Here is a 23,043-nt window from a genome sequence, read left to right as displayed (position 1 = left end):
GGAGGACGGTTTATTTATACTACGATTTACCACTTCCAAATGTGCAGAAGATGTGACTGGATATTGTGTATAATCATTCAAGAAATATAAGACAACGAAGGGACTTCGTAAACCCTTCACGCCACCCCAAGAGGACGAAGTGCCCCCGCCGTCTTTCGGTTGGGAACTACTGCTTGCGAGGGAAACATTCTAACAGTGTGTTAGCGTTTCCTTCCTCGCCTTCCAATTGAACTGTCTGTGTACTGCGCATGCGTCAGTCAATTTCCATAAAAGATCATAAATAACCCTGATACTTTCTATAATATTTACGAAAGAACGTGTAATAGAATCTATATCAACAACATACATCATTCATCAAAGTAACGAAAACGTTCATGAAACAAATTAATAGATATATTATATCAAAGTAAATTAGGTTTAAATTTTAGGGAATAGAAAATGTTATTCTGTAATAAGAACTAATACCCGAAGCCTTTGCTGCAATCACAAGTTGTTACCATACCCGAGTGGTCTAAGGCGTTCCGCTTGCAAAACACCATTCGAACTTACTTCGAGTCCCCGCCGGGTACAACACCTTTTTCTATCTTTTTTTTCACCGGTTCTCGACATTTGTGTCTGTGTTCCTGTCGGATTCGATTAAATAGAATTTCGAATTTCGAATAGATACCAATATATATGATAAATAATCTTTTATTTGCGAGTCTGCACTCGTGCAATATACATTTTCGAAATTTTGATTTTGGAAATGAAGTGTATATAATGTTGAATAGTAAAAATAGTAAAATAAAAAAAATATTCGTATAAATATTGATTAATTAATTAGTGTTAAACATGGATTTCCAATCAGGATTATATAGAGAGGATTTACTTCTAAGTGCAATCCGAAAACAAATATTTGAGTTTTAATCTGACCCAAAGTTGGTAACTTACAGGATAATTTATACATGATTGGTATTGTAATTTTTATGCTTTTATTATAATCCTCTATAAGTTATGATTTTACCAATTCTAAATGTAGAACGAGAAACAAGTGTAATATTATATTTGTTACGAAAAGCTTTTAAGCAATGATGCTTTCAGGACGTGATCTGAGGGAGAATTTGAGACCCCTCTCGAGCTAAGAAATTTCCGCCTTCAGGACCATATATTCGATCGTGCTCAATGTGGACTACCAATTTGTCCTCCACCCGCATATTGAAATTCCCCCCGAGGATAATTTTCTGAAGTCACCACTGTTTATAAATAGTTTTTCGTTACAAATCAGAGGATAATGGAGTAGTGAGTATACCTAATTTTTTTAGCTATGGATTTAAGATTCGCAATTCATATAATGTTCCGTTCTATCCGAATTTGAAACAAAAGAAGTTTTCAATGAGTTACTCAAAGAAATATTTTCAGCCTCCGGATGAATTTAGGAAGACACTTGAAAAAGAAACAACTTGCTACCGGGTTTGAACTCACAAACATGTGATTGATAGTGTATCGACCCAAACCACTCGACCATTTTGTATGCCTTTGCACATCTTCTTTTGCCTTTTGTTATTGCAGTTTATTGTTCCATACTCGCTTTTGTTTATTCCGATACGACTATGAGTTCTCAGTAAATATTTGGACGTTACAGCTCTTGCAATGTATAAAAGTTTTTTAGAATAAATCACAATCGATATTATGTCCTAATAACATATGTAGAACAGGTTGAATTCGTGAAATGATTGAGGTTGGACTGAGCGTAAATGTTTTCATAGTTAGGAGCCTGGATATGCAAACCCGCTTAACGTGGGGATTTAATATTGTGAAATTTGGTACACATATTACTTCAACCTGGAAAATAATACTGAAAGAGAAAAGCTCCCTAGGTGCGCTAGAGAGAGTGGGAAGGGGTCACAAATATAAATGATCGAAAACAAATGATATTACTGTCAAATGCATAGTTTTTTGTCGCTCAGATGAATAGGAAACTTGTGAGAAGTTTAAGTTCAACTTCAGCCCCCCATCAGGACCCCCGGGAAGAAATGGGGACATGTATAAACAATCGAAAATTACAGATATTATTGTTGAATCCATAGTATTCAGGATCTCCTAGTTAATTGGTCATAGTTCCAATGCTTTAAGTTCAAGTTCAGCCCAAGTGGGATAGGGCTCACCAAGCACACCTGGAGGAATGAAAGGGGTGACTAATAAAATGATAGAAAACTACCAATATTAGTGTCAAATACAAAGTTTTCTGAGTCGTTGAGGTGAATAATGACACCCAGTTTAAGTCCAAGTTCAGTAACCACTATCGCCCTAGGGGAGTAGATGATGACTTAAAAATAACCGAAAACGACCGATATTAATATCGAATCCATAATTCTCGTGGTCTCAAACGTGATTGGTAACAGTCCCGCTACCGTTTAAGTCCAACTTTAGCCTCCAGTGAGTGTAAGATCCCCTGGTGATCTTATGAAGGCATGGGAATTGGAGAACGTGTAAAAATAACAAGAAAAAGACCTATATTAGTATCTTTGTTTGGTTCTTGAGATGAATAGTGGCACTCTCGATATCATTTAAGTTTACATTTAGCCCACATTAACACCCTTAAGAATGAAAAGAGGGTGATATACAACAATAATCGTAAACGACCGATAATAGTGCCGAATCTATAGTTTTTGGGGTCGCTAAGATGTTAGATGACAATCCTAATGTCGTTACATATATATATCAGGCATTCTTAAAATGACGCCCACGGACTGCAGAGTACTATTCTACAAGTAAAAATAAAACGAAAAAATATATAATGATATCATGGAAAGAAAGTTATATATATACTTGAATGTCATACTGCTACTTTTAAGGGCTACAAACTTTGGGATGGGTTTTATTTATATATATAAAATAAGAAAGTTTCGTCTTCTGGGGGGGGGGAGAATCTCCCCGAACGCCTCTTCCTGGATCCGCCCCTGAATGTATGTGTATCAATGTATATTTCAGTGTAACTCTGGAATGCCTGCAGCAATTTCAGCCAAACTTGGTAGACACATGACTTACAACCCCGAAAAACATTCTATGGGGAAAAAATAAACTGACATCTTTCAGCTTTACGTTCCATGTTATGAAGTCTAGGCTAAAGCAGATGGTGATGGTGAGAAATGAATGCAATGCTGGAATGAATAACATGGAAGGAAACGGGAGAGCCCCCGAACACGGTTTTTCCACCACAAAGTCCAGTTGGCGCGAGCTTGGATAGAACCAGGGACCTCAAGCACCAGAGGTGAAATCTCTACCATTGAGCCACCGTATGGGAATAAGACACCTGAAGTGGTTAGAGTTGGAAGGGGTGACGTGTAAAAATAATCCAAAAAGTCCGATATTAATGTGTAATCCATAGTTCCCGGGGTCGCTAAAATGAATAGTGATGCTTTCAATGCCATTTAAGTCGAAATTCAGCCCTAGCGGCAGAGGGCGTGCGGGTGAAAGGGGTGCAAATTAAAATGTAGAAAATGACTCTGACACTAGTGTAAAATTCATAGTTTTCGGGATCGGTGAAATGACTGACTCATTTCAAAGGTCCTTTGGAACGTAGTTGGTACTAGGGATGGCCACAAAGTTCCGGTTCCGGTGGAACCGGTTCGGCGAGGAACCGGTTCTTGGATATCCGGTTTTCAGAACCTTTTCTGGACCTGGGTCCGAAAATCCGGTTCCAGAACCGGATCTTAGGAACCGGTTTCAGCCCTGGATCCGAAGAACCGGTTCCGGAACTGGATCTTCTAGAACCGGATCCGTTCAGACCCGAAAACCCGTTCCACCAGGAACCGGTTCTGGCCATCCCTAGTTGGTACCTACTTCAAATTTTTTCAATCATATCAGTTTGATTAAAGAACATATTCTAAAGGCTAAGTTTATATATATATATATATATGCCAAAAGTGGAGTATTTTCTGTATTTTTATCATTACGATTTCGTTGAAATAAATATCTTAAGGGGAAGAGGATTCAAATATTTCCCATAAACCTATTCTTCCCGTGCCAAAAATGCGAATTTCAGCTAGCTTAATGTAAGTAAACAATGTCAACCGTAACCTTACCTTAATGATACTCATTTCCTTCCAGATATCTATGAGGCCAAAGAAATTCTCAGAGAGTACCATGTCTTTGATTTCCTTGTTATTAAGCATAGCTTCCAGATATCTAAGAGCAAGCAAATGCTTTGGTTCATCGACATCTTGTTGTTGTTCAAGTCGCATTCTCTTTGTCTGTAAAGGAACAAAAGATTTCTACCTTCAGTTGGATACATTGAGGTGTAGGTATTTAAGAAAATAAAGTTTATTATTTGTACGTACATGTAGGTCTTAAATAGTATTACTAGTATACTTCCATGTAACGGAAACAAATCGTCTTTGATTGATTTTTAGCAAATCTTTGTTATAAGTATACTGTACTTACTTCACTAGTTGGTTAAGTCCAAACCTGAAATTAGATAGCCACTAACTTAAAAACTGAAGGTCTCCACAGCGATGCAACTACAGTGCTGCCAAAATATCTTGATCCGTGGGGGAAATGTGAACTAAAGCTTACACCCACCCGTTGAGCCAATAAGGGTTCAGCTGTTGGTAAGCGAGAGAAAGGGATTGGAATTCCTTCAGCCGATAGCAGCGCTAGAAACTGAAGACTAAGTGTCAAGTCAATGTGGTATATCTATACGCTAGTTGTCGCCCAGGGCAAGAACTCGCCTTCGCGCCCCCTCCCGACCAACGAAATCAAAACGCTCTCCACCTCTACCCATTTTTGCTTTCAAGAGGGCCGCCTTCACCCTAATTTTAGTAGATGAGCGTCAGGGTGAGTGAGTGTAAGTATGAGCGAGTTGATTGAGGGTGAGAGTGGCTGATGGTGAGGGCACCAACAATATTTGAGTGTGAGGGCGAGTAAGTGTGAGTGTGAGGGAGTCTATTGAGATTGAGTTTGGCTGATTGAGTTTGAATTTAATTTTTAGTACAAGATAAAACACCAAACTATTTAGTATTTGGTTACTAAATAATGTGAGAGTAGCAAGCTTGACATATTCTTATAGTCTTATCATAATAACTGCAAATCACAATGATTTTGGAATTATATCAGGATGTGCATGTGTGTAGAATGAATCAACACTGTTGTTTTAGAATAGAATATTTAATTATGACAAACAGTCAAGCTGTTGACTCGAGTATTATACTCGAACATTTTACAAATCTCTTAAATCGATGTAAGTTAAATGAAAACACAAAGAACTGGAACTTAAATTTAACTGTGCCGGTTTTTTTGGCTGCCAAAGTTTTTACAATGTTCTCAAAAGATGCTCTCTGGATATAATCCTAATTTTGGTGAGTCGTTGTTGTCTTGTTAAATTTCTGAGGTATTTTTTTTATGATCGTTAGTTTGCTAAAACTCATTTTCTTTCGTTAGATTGAAAATAAATATTTGCCCAGTTTTGCGACCCGAATCTGGCATCAGGAGCACAAGCTTCGTTTGCTCCCCTGGTTAAGTCACTGGATCTGCACATCACAATATTCCATATGTGTTCTAAGCTTGTAAAGATCTATCACCATCCTAATTTGGGTTAAGGTCAGATTAATTCATTATCCAATCGCGTTTTAGTGAATTTTCTTGATTTCTAATACGTTCAAACCCTAATTCCATGGCCAATAACTTGGAAACCAAAAATTTATGTAATATAATATTCTATATTAAGTTCGAATGCGTACTAACTGTAAGCTCATCAACGTCTACCATTAAGCCAAATTTGGTGAAGACCAAATGGATTTCATCGATCAATTTAGTGAAATATCAGTTCACTATGTCCAAATCCAAATTTTATGGTAAATACCTCAAGAATCAATGGAATGCATACTATAATATTTCTTATGTGAACTGACTTCATTGGAGTCTATCATCATATAAAACTTTGCACAAGATTGGTTGAGCTTTGTCGAAATCTTGCGGTATAGAGGGTATTACAAAATAAATGTTACAGCGGCACGGTTCACAAGTGAAAGGCATTCAAATATCGCCGCACACCATATTTAAAGCACAATAACGCAAGAAGGAATAAATACAGGAATATCAAATTAAAAGAAGACAAAGGAAGATCTGATTAATACAACGGTGAGATTCGGTTTAAAGTGTACAATGGAACTTTCAAAGAAAGTGGTAAATCTCCTTTGGAAAATACAGGAAATTGAAGACTGTTCCCTGCAATGTTGAGATCGGAATGTAGCCAGCAAAAGTACTGACGACGAATGTTCACAAGTCCCACTAATGCTGGACCATTGTCACTCACTCGAGACGTAGGAAAATAGCATCGCAAAGCTCCTGCCCCGCATTGCGCATTACGATACGAAGAAAATAAAACAGTTTGTCGTATATGCCACTACCACTGGGACACCATCCCGAATAAATAATAAAAAAACGAGAAAACCAGGGGAAAATGTTAAAGCTGCGAATGTTGCCACACCATTTTGCAGTACCAAAAACAAAACTGAAACAATACTAGCCACATGCCATCAGTCGGTACAAGAGAGTTCTCCAAATAAAATGGGTAATCCTCAATGAAATAAAGACAAACATGTCGATAAAACGCACACTATGGGAAATAACATTTCCAGGCACAGCACAGTTAGGATGTACTTTCCTTAGGAGCGTACAACCACTGCATATGCATGTGGTACAGCGATCTCCATCATTTACACTAGCACCTTGCACATGAGGGCACAGTGCGGTACTGATAGGACTTCACAACAAACACTGGTATACGCAGATACTTTGCTGAAAATGTCCGTCATTGACTTCAATACAAAGATTACATCGGCAAAGCACTGACTGCATGGTACATGCAAATCATTCTCCCTAATTGTCCCGGCAGCGACGATTACACGAGCAACGGGGTTCTCAGCACTTTCTGCAGGTATTTCATGTACGATCATTTTAAGTTCTCCTCGCACAAAGAAATATAGTTGAGTGAGGTCGAGGTAAGGAAATTGCACGAGTTCCACTTCTGCCAATTCAACGATCGTTGAAAATATCGTTGACTACAGCCCTAGCTCCACGGTCGAAATGCGAAGGGGCGCCGTGGTATTGAAGCCAGATATATTGTTACGTGCCACTGATAAGTTTTCCAAAAGTTCAGATAATGCGTCCTGTAGAAACATCCGATGAGTCCCACCACACATAGTAGTGGGCAAAATGTAAGGCCTTCCATATGATCACCTACTACGCCACACCACTTATCTATTTACTGTGAATAGTGATGGGTAAATTCTCGGGAAGATATTTTTCGGGAATATTCCCAGGAAGATTCCCAAAAATGGGAATATTCCGGGAATTTATGTACAAACACAAAGAAAATGTCATTCTATTACTATATTATGATTTCAAAATAAAATTGGTTTTTACTACAGTATACTTATTACTGTTGTTTCCAGAGGACTCTTTAAAATGTATATTCTGAACGGTATTACGTTTTTTATTACTGTTTTATTCTATTTAGACACTACGCATAAACGTATGTTTACTTACTATATGTTTTATTAAGTAAATATGTACTAGGAAAAATATTAAGTAAATATGTACTTGGTATAGAAAGTCCAAATACACCGCTGAAATACTTTAAATTTATATGTAAGTGGGTCTTCTAAACTTGACCCTACTACTAGTCATATAAATTTTCAAGCGTTGTAAACAAATTAGGCTGTTAACTGCCAGAAAACATGAACATTTCGTAAGGTTGCCAGTGTATAGGATGGCATATATACAAAATTTTGATTTTAGGTACACTGTGCTTTGTTGCTGTGTTCTTACTGTGTACTATTAAAACTAATTTAAGAAGATATGCTATTTCGAACAATATACACGGTGTTACAAAAATTCGCCAACAAAGCTTGGTACATGAATACACCGTAAAACGAAGCAAACAAATCCTAATTAATACAGGTCCGGAAACAACGATACTAATGAAACATCCTGAGAATCAACCCTAATTTTGATATGTAAACATTCAATTTTAAAATTATATGTATTTACGACTACAGAGATTTCTTTATTCAATATCTGATTCTTTCTCAGAGAGCGAAATTCGAATCAGAGACAGCAGATATTTCGACATCTATTACTGACGGTTTTTCGGGGTGTATTGACAGTATTTCACCTCTATCTGAACAGAATTACTAGATTATTTTACAAACTGGTTCATAAATTAGTACTTTGCTACTTTCTAGTCTAAATGGAAATTAAAAAAATCATGTATATTACAGTCAACGAATTTCAATTTTTTAACCTCCAAATTATTTAAAACCTAGATTTAAATGATAATAAATGAAAATAAAGTAATTAGTCATTTGGTTTTTATAATTTGGAAAAGAAAGTAAAGAAATCGAAATAAATTCCTTCCCGTGAATTTATATGCCAGGGAAAAACCCGGGAATATTCCCATTTTTTATTTTCCTTCCCACTGCCCATCACTAACTGTGAACCAATGTTGATGCTGGGGTTTGGGGTACAGTGGTTCAGTAGTAGAGCGCTTACCTTCATTTGCATTTGGCCGCCGGTTCGATCCCCGACCAAGTAAGTTTGTGGTGAACAACATCGTATCCCTGAGTCTCCTCGGAATACTCTCGTTTCCTCCCAACATTCTCATTCCACCATTTCTGCCTTCATCTCTCGTCTCCCTTAGCCTAAAGGACATAATCGTGGGACGTTAAACTGAAAAATTCCATTTCAGTTTTCAAAGATGCTGGAGCACATTAATTGCATGCATCCAAATCCAAGACGTGGCTGTTGCGGGCGGCTATTGAATATACCATCCCTGGTAAACAAAGGCTCATCGGTAAAACTATTGTTAGGAGATCTTGAATAGCAAGAATTTTTTGCACCTCCCGTTGATAGAATAGTATGTGTACAGATCATTAATATTTTACATGTGTTCTAAGCTTGTATGGTTGTCTCACCATCCCAATTTCAGCTACATTGAATAAGTTTCATCGATACCAAACGTTGCTGCACTGTGAGCTGTCTTACAAGTAACATTTACCAAGTGTAACACTCCGATTTTGATAAAATTTGGCAGGTAGATACTACAAATAAAACAGACGAATATGTGTTTTTATTTTCTACGGAAGAGTGGCTTTAGGAGGCAAAAGCCTCCACCGAAAATTTTGAAAGTTGACGCCCGAAAGGCAAAACAAGTAGACCTAAGTGAACGAAATTATGCAGATATATTATAAACGTAAAATGAGGGAATACGTGTTTTGTATTTTCTTGGGAAAAAAAACCGTTAGGTGGGACACAGACCTCTCCAAACCTTCGATCACGAAATATCAAAAGTATAGTAACGGTAGGTCAGATGTGTGTAAAGAATATAAAGAATTGCAACAAAACCTTGCGTAGGGGCAATAGGCAAAAAATAAACGAATACAGGTTTTTTCGGAGAAACGGCTCGAATTTTCTGCGGAGAAACGGTTTTAGGGGGCAAATGCCTCCACCCAAATTTTGAAACTTGACGCCCGAAAGGCAAGAAGAAATGAACCAAAGTGAATGACATTGTGCAGAGATATTGTAGACATAAAGTGAGGGAATATGGGTTTCGTATTTTCCTAAAAAAAAAAAAAAAAAAAAACGGTTGGGTGGGGCACGGACCCCTCCGAACCTTTGATCATGAAATATCCGTTAAGGATTTCTGACATACTGTTATTAGCACTTTTGATATTTCACGATCAAAATTTTAGAGGGGTCTGTGTCCCAAACAAACGTTTTCCTTTTTTTTCAGGAAAATACGAAACACGTATTCCCTCATTTTACGTCTACAATATCTATTCATAATTTCATTCACATCGGTTCATTTCTTCTAGCCTTTCGGGCGTCAAGTTTCAAAATTTTGGATGAGTCTTTTGCCCGCTAAAACCGTTTTTCTGCAGAAAATAAGAAAAGTATTTGTTTATTTTTTGCGTATTGTCCTTACAAAAGTTTCGTTCGAATTTTTCATGTCGGTTACACACATCTGACATACTGTTGTTAGCACTTTTGATATTTCGTGATCAAAGATTTAGAGGGGGCCGTGCCCCTCCCAACCATTTTTTCCAGGAAAATATGAAATCCGTATTCTCTCATTTTACGTCTACAATATCTGTGCACAATTTCGTTCACTTTGGTCCACTTGTTTCTGTTTTTCGGGCGTCAAATTCCAAAATTTTGGGTGGGGGCTTTTGCCCTCTAAAACCGTTTTCCGCAGAAAAAAGCCGTATTCGTTTATTTTTTTGCGTATTGTCCATACACAAAGTTTCGTTGGAATTCTTCATGTTCTTTACACACATTCGACCTACTGTTAGTAGCACTTTTGATACTTCGTGATCAAAAGTGTGGAGGGGCCCGTGTCCCATCTAACTGTTTTTACCAGGAATATACGAAATACGTATTACCTCATTTTACGTCTACAATATGTGTACATAATTTCGTTGATTTCGGTTCACTTATTTTTGCCTTTTGGGCGTCAAATTTCAATATTTTGAGTGGGGGCTTTTGCCACTAACACCATTTTTCCGCAGTCCCAACTTCTGCCAACATTCTGGAAGGTCATGGATTTCATCGCGGCAGAACTTGGTGAGCCGTGAAGCGAAGAACGTATCAAGTGCATTTTTCACCTCTACTAGGGATTCGAACTGGCGTCCTCCAAGGTGATTTGTCCAAGAAATTAAACAGGCAATAATCGGATGGTGAAATGTCTGTGGAGTACGGCAGATGCAATAGTGTTTCCTATCCAAGGCATAGAATAGTGTCCCAGGTCATCCTAGCCGCGTGGGGCTTAGCGTTATCCTGTAATAGGAAGATTCCTTTGCGATTCAGAAGTGCTGGCTCCAGAGGTTTGAATTTTACTTGAATACGGCTCAACTGCTGACAGTACAAAGTTGCATTGATGCTCTGACCACCTGGTAGCAGTTCTCGAAGCACGATGCCGCGAGCAGTCCACCAAAAACACAGGAGGACCTTTTTGTGGTGCAGTGCTGGTTTCGGCTGTTTTGGAATCGGTTCATGGGATGCTAACCAATGACTACGGTGCCGTGGAGCTTCGTAGAGGACCCACTTCTCATCTCTGTCCGCGTAGTCACGACACCCTCAACAAAGGCCTGGCATATCTTCCGCCACGCTGCAGCGGCGTTTGACCTCAGGTTGAACTCATACAGCATACACGCCTTTATGACGCTCTGCGGAGGTGCAATGTTTACTCTGTCCTTACGCAAATTCACGGTGTAACTGAACTGCCACAACCAGGTAGTATGTTGAATATACCCACACCAACAACTGACCTTCGCCTTATCTCCATTCACATTCAACTCACGATGTAAGGGTCAATTGAACAGAACTCCACAAAAAGTCTGGGTGTAAGGTTTTCTGTTATTACATCGCCATAAATTGGAAACACATGCAGCCAGTGAGTATAGCTTCCGTTTCTACCCCTCCCACCCGTTTTATGAAATTTTAAAAATGTATTTAATTAATAGAATCTTTAGTAGATTGTTTTCATAAGTAGACGTATTATTGTAGCAATTACGTAAAACATGTAATTACAACTAATGTACTTGCCTTTTCTAGCTGTGCCAGATGTAAGAAATATATCTGTGGACAGTATACTGGCCCAAAAGCAATGTTGTTTGATAGGTTACGTTCCGTAGAAAGGTTTTTAGTTAGATATCTAGTTGCAAGTTTTAGTAAAATATTTCATAAATACACCTATTATTGTAGGCATCTAATTAAGTAAAACATGTAATAACCACTAGCATACTTGCTTTTTTATGTAATATTAAAAATTGCCAAAAATATCAATATTTGCTTTTCATTATAACCCAATTTTAGCAATATAACAAAACACGATAACAAAACACGGTCTCTGAGTCCGTGCGCGGGCATTAGTGTAACTTTTCCTTTTTTTAGCGCGGGTAACGCAGGGTGAATAATGAAGTAAAGAGATATATTTGAAGTACCTACTTCAAACAATGATTTACATATTTTTGGTACAGGCCTATTGGTACAGACCGCTCCAGTTAACAATATTTTAATATCCTTTATGTGGTTATATTTATAAACATCAACATTTGCATTATATTTATATACAAGACTACGTGTTCTTCCACTAAAAGTTATCACATGAAACAGACGACAGTCATCATCGTCACCACTTGATCATGTGATGGAAGAGGAACATCAGTTCCACCGCTTCTCAGAAAAAGGTATACAATGCCAAGAATCACCACAACCGAGGTTAGTTTCGACTAGTCAACTCCCCTTTCCTAGCTTGCCTGGAGTTTTGAGGCCTCCTGCTCACTCTGTTTGCCTGAACCATTGTGGGAACTTAACGCCCTTCTAGCTTTTTTGAAGCTTCGAGTGTTTCCTATCCGGAACCACGCAGCTTGCGTGGAGCTTCGTGGTTTTCCTCACCACTCAGCTTACCTGGAGATTTGCGAGACTCTAACCTCCTTTGGCTTGCGTGGGGCACTGTGAATAGTCACCCTATTTCACTCAGCTTGTGTGAAGCTTTCTGGAAATCCTTCGCTAGGCTGCTTGGGACTTGAGACACCTATTTACCTTAATTACTTAGTAGATTTTTTTATTGATCTTTGTGAATAATGTTTTATACTATTAGTTTATACCACAAACTTTTATAATAAAAGGTTTTGGGAGAAAATCGATCCCCGTGTAGAAATTGCTTTACCTTTTACTTAACTAGTCATTTTATAATATCTATATATGTTCTAAGTTGCAGCTTATTTGGGTAAGAACTCAATTGCAGATATGAGATTCGTAATTTATTTTTAGAGAAAAAAGTCTGCAATGCAACTTCATAGGGAACCAAACTGTTTCCAAAACCATATTTCATTCCGTCCATATCAGTTGCACTCCTCACCATCACCACATTTTACTTGCAATATTCAGTTGTAGATAACATTATCTGTCCGGTAATAAACTTACTTATAATCACTTTCTGTGTGATAAGAGCTTAACTATAAACGATAATTATGTGGAGCAATAGTTTAGTCTCTCAAATGAAGTAGTTATTTATTGAATATGAACAGGACCGGCCCTAGGCAATTTGCCGCACCGTGCAATGACATAATTTCCCGTCCCCTTTTGTCCAGAAGGAACAAACCTTAAAAGTCACTATTTTAAGTATGCTTACCCCATTATGAACAACAAAGAGGAGGCGAGAAAGCACTCGAACTCTGAAAGTCCTAAACACTACAAATACAATCTTGTTCTGTCTGTTTTATTTCTTTAAATAATAAACTATTATGTTATGAAAAATAAAGCAAACACGCCTGCAGAGGAAAGATGCTAATCCGTTTATAGGATTCAATATCGAGCCTCAATGTCAATATATCAATTTGCGATTCCAATGCAACTAGCTTTTTATCTTTATTTTTTGATTCTCCTTCTACATATGTTAATTAGATCTGTGAAGTTGGCCTACCCAAATTAGCTTACTCACTTTTATCTACATGAGCCGTTAGTTCCTTGTTAGTTCTTACTAAAGTTACGTTAGTTACGCGATTTTAAAGAAATTATACACAAAACCAATGGGTAGGCCAACTTCACATGTGAAGTTAGCGTACCCAACAAGCTTTCCCACATTTTTCGGCATAAAACATTAGTTCCTTGTTAGTTCCCGTTAGTTCTTACACAAGTTCCGTTAGTTCCGCGATTTTGTACAAATTAGAGTATAAACAAAAATGTGTGGGCAGGCTAACTTTACACGTGAAGTTGGCGTACCCAACAAGCTTTCCCACATTTTCCGACACGAATCGTTAGTTCCTCGTTAGTTCTTGTTAGTTCTTACTAAGAACTAACGGGAACTAATGGTGAACTAAGGATTCATGTCGAAAAATGTGGGAAAGCTTGTAGTGTACGCCAACTTCACATGTGAAGTCAGAATTCCCGCAATTATTTGTGCTCTAATTTTTATGAAATCGCGGAACTAACGTTACTTTAGTAAGAACTAACGGGAACTAACGAGGGAGTAACGGCTCATGTAGATAAAAGTGGGTAAGCTAATTTAGGTAGGCCAACTTCACAGACCTCTGTTAATTAAAAAAAAAAAAAAAAACTTGTTACCATTTTCAATGATAAGAAACTTGTTTGTGACAAAGACAAGACTAGTTTTCATATGAAAACTGTGATAACTAAATAAATGGAACAGGTGTTCGCACTGTTCGAGAACTGAGTACTTGTATTTGACAACAATCAAGCAATCAATTTATGCTGGAATTTGACCATTTGTTTCAGTACTGTCCATGCGATCTTAAACTAATGCGACCTAAACATGATTTATGAATATAGTAAATATAATTTCAAATAGAAGGTCAGCTTAGTAATTTAACTACCATCATCATGAAGTATATTTTGAACAAGAAATATTTATTTTAAATAGTATAGTTATGACAGATTTTGCCATCCATCGAAACTTGCCGTCTCGTGCGAATACACGTGTTCCACATACGGTAGAAGCTGCCCTGAGTGTGAGCATTATCCTCACAATAACAGCTCTTTTAAACTTTTTCTGATCATCCCTCCTAATAATAATAATAATAATAATAATAATAATAATAATAATAATAATAATAATAATAATAATAATAATAATAATAAAAGATTGTTTAATCTATAAATTATGTATCAATACGCACTTTTCTTCTTACCTGCCTTTGTAGTGTAGGAACGTTATTTGGCTTAGGCAAAACAGGGGACAACCATTGTCCAATTATCTTCAATACCTCTGGTGCTTGTCGCCACTGACATAGGCAAGTGACAATTAGTGAGTATTGACTTTTGGTTGAATTTGCTGGCATACTCTTCAGTTCCTGTTTACAAAAATCCACTACTGTTCCTATTTTCTCAACAGGAACGACTTTTGCAAGACCCGTAAGAGAGTTTACTTCATCGGTACCCTGTAAAGAAAAGAGCAATAGAAGCAATTAATAAAGTTTCTGATTTTCCTAATGATGTGTTTCAGAGAAACTCAAATAATTACATGGAACAGTCAAGTTAAAGTCATCACAAATTACTATTTCAGAAACTCTTTCAATCAAATTTAGTTTCCAACAACATTAAGTCATTTGTCATGTTAAGTAGTGAGCCTCATAGCTACTTTCTTCAAGAGCTTAGGCCTACTTACATTTGCCTCACAATATCTATAACCAATGGCGTATTTACGATTTTGTTTCGGGAGGGGCTTTGCTAACTTTCGGGGGGGCTTTGCGTGGAAATGTGAAAATTCTGCAAGATATTTCATTTACTTTACTATATTAAGTAAGATTTCGGGGGGGGGCCTTAAACCCGGAAGCCACCCCCTTAAATACGCCACTGTCTATAACTGTCTCCGTCACTTCATTATTTAAAATGATTTGTCGATAACGGCATCATCTCAGTTTTTGATCATCCTTGTAATATGCACGTCCTTTAATTAATCAAATAACTAGCAATTACAAACTGAGGATGGGCAATTTTAAATCTTAATTTGAGAGGTACAAACAACTGACATACAGTGTATGATAATGAAAACTTATTTTACTCTTAGTGATCAGTGGAATTGAGACCTTTGTTCAACTGTCTTCCATAAAGTTTTGCCGTATGTCATCTTAATACATTGTTATCGATAAATTTTACAGATTGCATATAGGCCTACATATTACAAGCCTAAGCCATAAGCAAAAAGGGAGATTTATTCATTATAATGTCCCTTTCTGGATCAAAAGATCCAATATATTTCAGACAAAAATTTTCTTGTAGACGTTACATCTAAACAACTACGTATAGTGTAACCAAACTCAAACTATCACTTAACACGCTACGATATGCTTATTTCGTATTAAAAAAAAAAAGAAACGAAAACTCGATTTAGGGGCCGTTCAAAAACTTGTGGGGGCCCTGATTCAAAAACTCCAATATTTTAATCAAAAATTTTCTTGTACGCCTTATATCTGGAGAACTGCATGTAGTGTAGCCAAATCCAAACTATCGCTTAACTGAGTATGATGTGCTTATTCCGTAAAAAATATGAAATCTCGATTTAGGGGCCGTCCAAAAATTTTGTGGCCTCCGATCCAAAAACTAATTATTGGTCAAGATAGCAATTTTTGATCCATGTTGGATCATTCCTAAAATTGTTGTTCATACTTAAAACTATAATAATTCTTCAACCATGGTATTGTTTTACACACTAAGAATGCAAAAAAGTATAAAATAGCCTTATTTACTGTATTTGAGTAAATATAATTTCTACAGTTATTGGGGAGGGGCGTTAAAAATCTTAATCTTCATCATGAAGATGGAATGAGGTTGTTTTGGCGTTCTTTCTTTCTTAGGGAGATAAGTAGAATAGAAAAAATTTAAAACTATACACTGTAAAATAGTGTGCTCTCCTTATGAACATTTTATGGAGATGAATGCCATTTTCTATGCAAGTTAAATATTCAAAGATTGCAGCTCATGTGCTTATTGTTGTTGTAGCTAAATTTAAACTTTACCAACAACAGTATCCAAATTTCATCTAAATTTTCTTGATGAAATTTTGCTCGTTTTAATGACTTTTTTAAACGCCGAAGCGTCCGAACTTGTGTTACAATATGGTTTGTTGATTTATTTTCTTAAGTCTCTAATACTCTCTGAACATAATCTAAATATAATTGAGGAGTTTGATTTAATAAGGGCGTAAGTTTGAAACATGTAGTTGGAGAAAAACAATGTTGAAAATTTAATTAGTGTTCTTTTGTTACATAAAACAATGTAATATGCAGCATCTTATTCCGATATTGAATTGAAATGTTACCAGGAGGCTAAACAAGCATGGCAAAAGCCACAAAATGTAGGCATGCGCACGAGACAGGATTTGTGGCTGTCTCGTCTCGAAAATGTGCTGTAAAAGTGATGTCTCGATTCGAAAAATGTATATTTCTCTTTTGCAAGTGCCGTGTCTCGACTCGAATTTTGCCAGGAAATTCAAAGCTCGACTCGTCTCGTGAGCATCCCTAACAAAATGCGTTTGATGCAAATAGGGCGTAAACTCACTTACGCCCTTATTACATCAAACTCCTCAATTCTGGTTTCCTTGATGTGTATTGCCGTGCTGATATAAGACTCAATACACTCACAAACTGCTTTGAAAATGGAATCTTTGAAGTTTGCGTCCCACAGTTATGACGGCTGTGCTAAAGGAGACGGTGATGATGAGATATGATGCAATGCTGGAATGGATAAAGTGGAAGGAAACGGAACTTCAAGAAAACTCATACACAGGGTGTTTGTCCACCACAAAGTCCACTTGGCGTGAACTGGGATCGAACTAGGCATCCCACGCACCAGAGGTGAACTCTCTACCACTGAGCCATCGCGGCCTTTCACAGACTGCTTTGTATATTCTACTTCTTTGAAGATGATTCATAACACGTCTTACAAGTAATTAGTGATTTATTTGGTAAGGTTAATACTATTTCAACATTGTATCTATGGAATACATGTTCAAATTTCTATTTATCTGATAAAACATTCATTCAAAATTTTATGTGGTTTTGTATTTACACAAATAAGCATTCTATGTTTTTTTAAAAAAAGAAAATAACATGGAAAGAGAAATTTTTCAATAAACATTTAATTTAAGTAAAATGTCCCAAACTAAACTTTCGTCAACGACATTTAAATAATATATACACGATTGTTGCAATAACCGCATATTACGTGATAATAGAAATAAGTACATGAGTTAGAAACACTGAGTATTTAACAGTCAACTTCACATCCTAAGTTTCGTTTTAATTATACATTATTTTTACAAGGCACTTTAAAGATCTTTGTTGTATAATTTCCTCCTTAAGATATTCGACATAACCTTGCCTCATCCTCATGATCAAGTCTTACAGTATAGGTATTCAGCCGAAATATGGGGAAAATTACATTTATATATAGAAGACATGTTGCGAGCTGATATTGTTGCTAACCGAAGAAATTGAAACTGTTTTACATCTATATATATAAAAGAGAACGCACAAATCCTTTGTGAACTCATCACGCTAATACGGCTGAACCAATTTCTTTCATTTTTGGGGGGTTATTAGGATTTGGACCCTAGATGGTTTTTATCATATCACTTTAATTTTTAATTACCAGTGTCTTGAGATAATTGACCATTCAAGTGTCCATACGTACAAATCCTTTGTTATTAGTTCATCATAGGTAAAAATAAACGTATTTATATGCAACCCGCATGACCATGTGACTCGGCGGGTTAACATAAATGACAGGCGATATAATGTTAACATTTACTGGAATCTACTATGGTTTTTATCATATCACTTGAAAGCGAAAAAGTAAAAATTATCTAATTAACAAGGTTTATTGCGTTCCGGGGTGACCGCAGCGAAGCGGGGTGAACGCTGCTAGTCTAAAATAGAATATAAATCCAAGGCAAGTCCTGATGAATTCACAGAAGTTGCTTTTGAGATATACCTAGGTAGAATATTATAGAATCTTTCAGATGTTCTATGACTTATTGGTGGTTTCATAACTAATCGGACTCTGGCAACCTTGTTTTATTTCATTCCACCTCAGGCCCGTAACCAGCCCAAAAATGTAGGAGGAGTGGTAGAAGTTAGGGGAGCCCGACCCAACCATATTATAGTTAATTTGCAAGCCTACCGTGAAAATTTTAGACGAGACAGTAAAAATTTAGGGGAGCCCGGCCCACCCTAGCCCCCGTGGATACGATCCTGTTCCACCTACCTTGTTCCCTCCCCATTTTTGCTTGATCTGTTCTTTCTTCTGTCTCTAATCGTAAACGCCAGCTCCTACATATATACATCATAACTTCCGAAGTTGAATATGACTGAACTAGACAAACAAATAAAAGCAGTGGCGTCACGACAATGGAACGAGTGGAGCAGTTGCTCCAGGGCACACAGTAAAAAGGCACAATAGCGAAAAAAAGAATAGGGAAAACTGTTCCTTATGCAAAGAACGTTTGAAAACATTTCAAAACGTACGCTATGACTATTAGCAACTAATTGGCAACAGCCGATACCGGGGCCAAATCCAGGAATTTTTGAGGGGGGCGCAGGTGTGAAAAATAAATTGAGACACTTTTTGACATTTGGTTCGCTAACTAAAAATGTGGACTGCAGTGCTTCATAATATGTATTTACCTCCGGCCTTCTGGAGGCTGCATTGAGGAAAACCATTTTGTTCAATACTAGAAAATCCAGGATTACCATGAACTGAATGCACATACATTATCTGCAATGGGAGGAGAACGTACTCAGAATCTTCCTTTTGAGAGAAATTTTAAAACTTTTTTTTTCCACAGCCTTTGAACAAGCGTTTCATTAGGGACTAATTTATATATTTTACTCCTCATGGAGGGACGCGCGAGCCCAGCGTCCCCTTTCTGGATCCCCATTGGGCGATACCCAGACAATCATCACTGCAATGTTTGTCTAGCTAGCTGCCTAGTGAAAGTTTTACATAATGAGTCATTGCAATCAGCGCGCCGCACCCCCTACCGGTTCCACCCCCACCTAGGAATAAAAGGAAAGTTGATAATTAGTTTTTATTATTGTATTATTTTATTTTATTATTATCGATATTTTTATTAAATTGGATTAATTACAGTAAACCACTTTAATTTAACCCCTTTCTGCATGATTGTTTTTTTTTTCTTTTAGCGAAAAAAATAATCAGTATTTTAAATTCTCATATGGGAACTTGAAAAATGAATTAAAACTTGAATTTTAGATTTTTCACTTAATTCCGACGAGAAATAAGTAAGTGCCATATAGGCCTATGACACACTTACAACTCACAAAGAACATGGCAGATGACACCAAAATCTCTAATTCATACACGTCAATATCTCACACAGCACGCAAAACAGTCATTTGGTGCCTTTGATAAATCACAAAAAAGCTAAAGTGAAAAAAGGGTATGTGCCATATATGGCATGGCATGCGGTAAGGGGTTAATTTCCGATGAACATAATTCATATTACATAACTTCCGTAGTGATAGTTTAGGAAAAAGATAAGTAAAAATTCAGGTTTCTTAATAAAAAATAGCTTTATGTACTGTTAGCATATGTATATATATATATATATATATATATATATATATATATATATATATATATATATATATATATATATATATATATATGTATGTATATATAAAACGCAGCTCAAATGCGTGGGGCAGAGGGTCGATATGAGTAAATCGATGATCAATCGATCCAGGGCGCAGTAAAACTAGTTACGCCACTGAAAAAAAGTACAGGGTAACTAGGGGTGTAGCCAGCAGGATTATGTAGGAGGGGCCCGTCGTTTTTGAGGGAGGGAGGAAAGCTACAATGTACAAAGCCAAAGAATGTGTTGCTGCTAATATTTTTCAGGCCTGAAAAAAACTGAAAATGTTGGTTTCCTTCTGGAAAACTAAAAGCACTATTTTAGCTTATTATTATTATTATTATTATTATTATTATTATTATTATTATTATTATTTTCCTCCATAAATTATATTCAAGGTAGTTTTTATTATGCTTAAACAAGAACTACTGACCGGGACCAAACGCTATACTTTTCTGCATAACTATAAAGGTAACCAAGAAAGTTCTATCCCTTTTCGTGGAGGTCTGTGTTCAATTGGGCCTCACACCGTGAGTTGAATGCGAGTGGAGATAACTCAATGGTCAGTTGTTGGTGTGGGTATATCCATCATCATACCTGGTTGTGGCAATTCAGATACACCGTGAACTTGCGAGGACAGAGAGAACATGGGACATCCACAGAGCGTCATAAGGTCATGTATGCTGAACGAGTTCAAATGGAAGTCAAACGACGCAGCAGCGGGACATAAGATATGCCAGGCCTTTGGTGAGGGTGTCGTGACGACACGGATAGTACAGCGATGGTTTAACAAGTTTAAGGCAGGGGCGGATCCAGAACGGACTTCTGGGGGGGCGGTGGGTTGTAATACTGCTACTTAGAGCTACTTTTAAGAGCGTCAAAAATAAACTATATATTTTATTTATATATAAAATAAAAACGTTTCCTCTTCTGGGGGAAGCGATCGTCCCCCCCTGGATCCGCCCCTGGTTTAAGGACGATGAAGAAACACTCGAAAACACCACGTGCCGGAAGACCAACACATGTACAAAATAAAGATCTTCAGGCAGCAGTTGAGGCGAACAGTGGCCAGACATGTGAGGAACTAGGACTACAATTCATTGTGACTGGAGAAACCATTCGGCAGCACCTCCAAAACACTACCAGTTGGGTCGATGGGTCCCACATGTTTTGACTCCGGGCCAGAAGGCAACGCGGCAGTCACCTGTGTTTATTTACTGTTTCGGAGCAATTTGTCGACAAGGTGTTAACGTGTGATAAGAATTGGGTCCTATATGAAGCTCCACGGCGCCATCATCATTGGTTAGCATCCCATGAACCGATTTCAAGTCAGCCGAAACCAGCACTGCACCGGAAGAAGGTCCCTCTGGGTGTTTGGTACTTCGTGCATCGGGAACGCTACCAGCTGGTCAGACTATGAATGCAACTGTGTAGTGTCAGCAGTTGAGCTGTGTTCAAGAAAAACCCAAAACTCTGGAGTCACTTCTGAATCGCAAACGGCGCCCCATTTACGAGACAACGCTAAGTCCCACCTGACTAGGATGACTCAGGATACCATTCTACGCCTTCGATGGGAAACAATATTGCAACCACTATATTCATCGGATATTGCACCGTCCGATTATTACCTGTTCCATTCTTTGGACAATCGCCTTAGAGGACACCAGTTCAAATCCCTAGTAAAAGTGCAAAATGCACCTGATACCTTCCTCGTTTGACGGCCCACCAAGTTCTACCGCGATGGATTCCATGGCCTTTCAGGACGTTGGCAGAAGGTCGTCGATGTTGATGGGGACTATTTTTGATTTTCCCGGTACGTCTTAGGTGACATATCGATGTTCGAAGGTGGTGGGTGAAAAAGCAATACAACTTTTCTTGGTTACCTTTATATTTAAATTTAAGACCTTGTATACAGAACCTATCTACACAAGATTGATTTTCTTTGAAATTTCACTTCATTTCTTTACGGTTTCCTGACAAAAATATTTATTTATTATTCGTGCCTAAAAACATAATTATTTTATTATACTAAGTAGAAACAAAAGAGAAAGCAAATGAAATCCAAATTGAATAAAAACATTGTTTCTCACCAAATTTTACATCTGATAAATATATGTCTTTTAAAACATTTGTTAAAACGTATAAAAAATATACTGTACTTACACATCAGTTTAGTACCTTTATTTTAGGGCTGTATTTATAGTACCTTGTTAAAACGTTTGTCTCCAAACTGTCAAATATAAATCGCAGTAAATTGTGTAATATGCTGTCACAAAAATATATCCTATTTATCGATCGGTATGGAAAAACAATATTTTACCGTAAATTATTAATTGTCAGTAAACTTTGTTACTTTTAAATGACTGAAGCGAGATAATTTTACTATGATGTTTTAAAAGCTGGTCATTTGGGGGGGGCAGGAAATCATTTGGGGGCCTGGTCCCGATGCCCCCTCCCTTTGGCTACACCCCTAGCACAAATTCTCAGAATTATAAGTCTAGAAGTGACGGGAAGTATCACATTGAAAGTTATGACTAGAAGATTACAGCAAAGAAGATCTTCCCAAAACGGGAAACGTCTGTCATGAGACGAGTATATACATGCAAAAGCATGGATATTAGTATAGGACACGTAGTTTATAATAATAGCACCTAACGCAGAAGTGTATTAAAATGATGATAGTCTGAACATAGTCCAAGTGAGGATGATATTTTTGCGAAATATTCTCCGAATAACTACGAGGATGGCATTTAGTATCTTCCTCAAATCCACCGACGGCTCCAGAGTCGGTACTGTGACTTATAGTGAGCCGTTGTAAACAACCTCCGGCCACCTAACACAAGTTGTTTAGTGGTTTATACACTGTAGTTTTTATGCCATACGTCCAG

The 23,043-nt window shown here is 37.3% G+C and overlaps 1 protein-coding gene across 1 annotated transcript in view; it reads right to left on the bottom strand.

The window, feature by feature from the left end:
* The window catches only part of LOC145674190 (condensin-2 complex subunit G2-like), a 101,498-nt gene that overhangs the window by 56,400 nt on the left and 22,055 nt on the right, over positions 1-23,043 (bottom strand). The window contains exons 4-5 of the mRNA XM_081744022.1: positions 14,691-14,939; positions 4,065-4,232 (exon numbers count right to left, since the gene is read on the bottom strand). Coding sequence (XP_081600148.1) covers positions 4,065-4,232; positions 14,691-14,939 — 417 coding nt within the window. The remainder of the gene's footprint in view (positions 1-4,064; positions 4,233-14,690; positions 14,940-23,043) is intronic.

Source organism: Thermobia domestica, chromosome 17 (genome assembly GCF_964235325.1).
Source record: "Thermobia domestica chromosome 17, izTheDome1.hap1.1, whole genome shotgun sequence".
NCBI classification, from domain to species: domain Eukaryota; kingdom Metazoa; phylum Arthropoda; class Insecta; order Zygentoma; family Lepismatidae; genus Thermobia; species Thermobia domestica.
The sequence above is the reverse complement of the archived record's forward strand: the minus strand, read 5'-3'. Positions and strand labels throughout refer to the sequence as shown.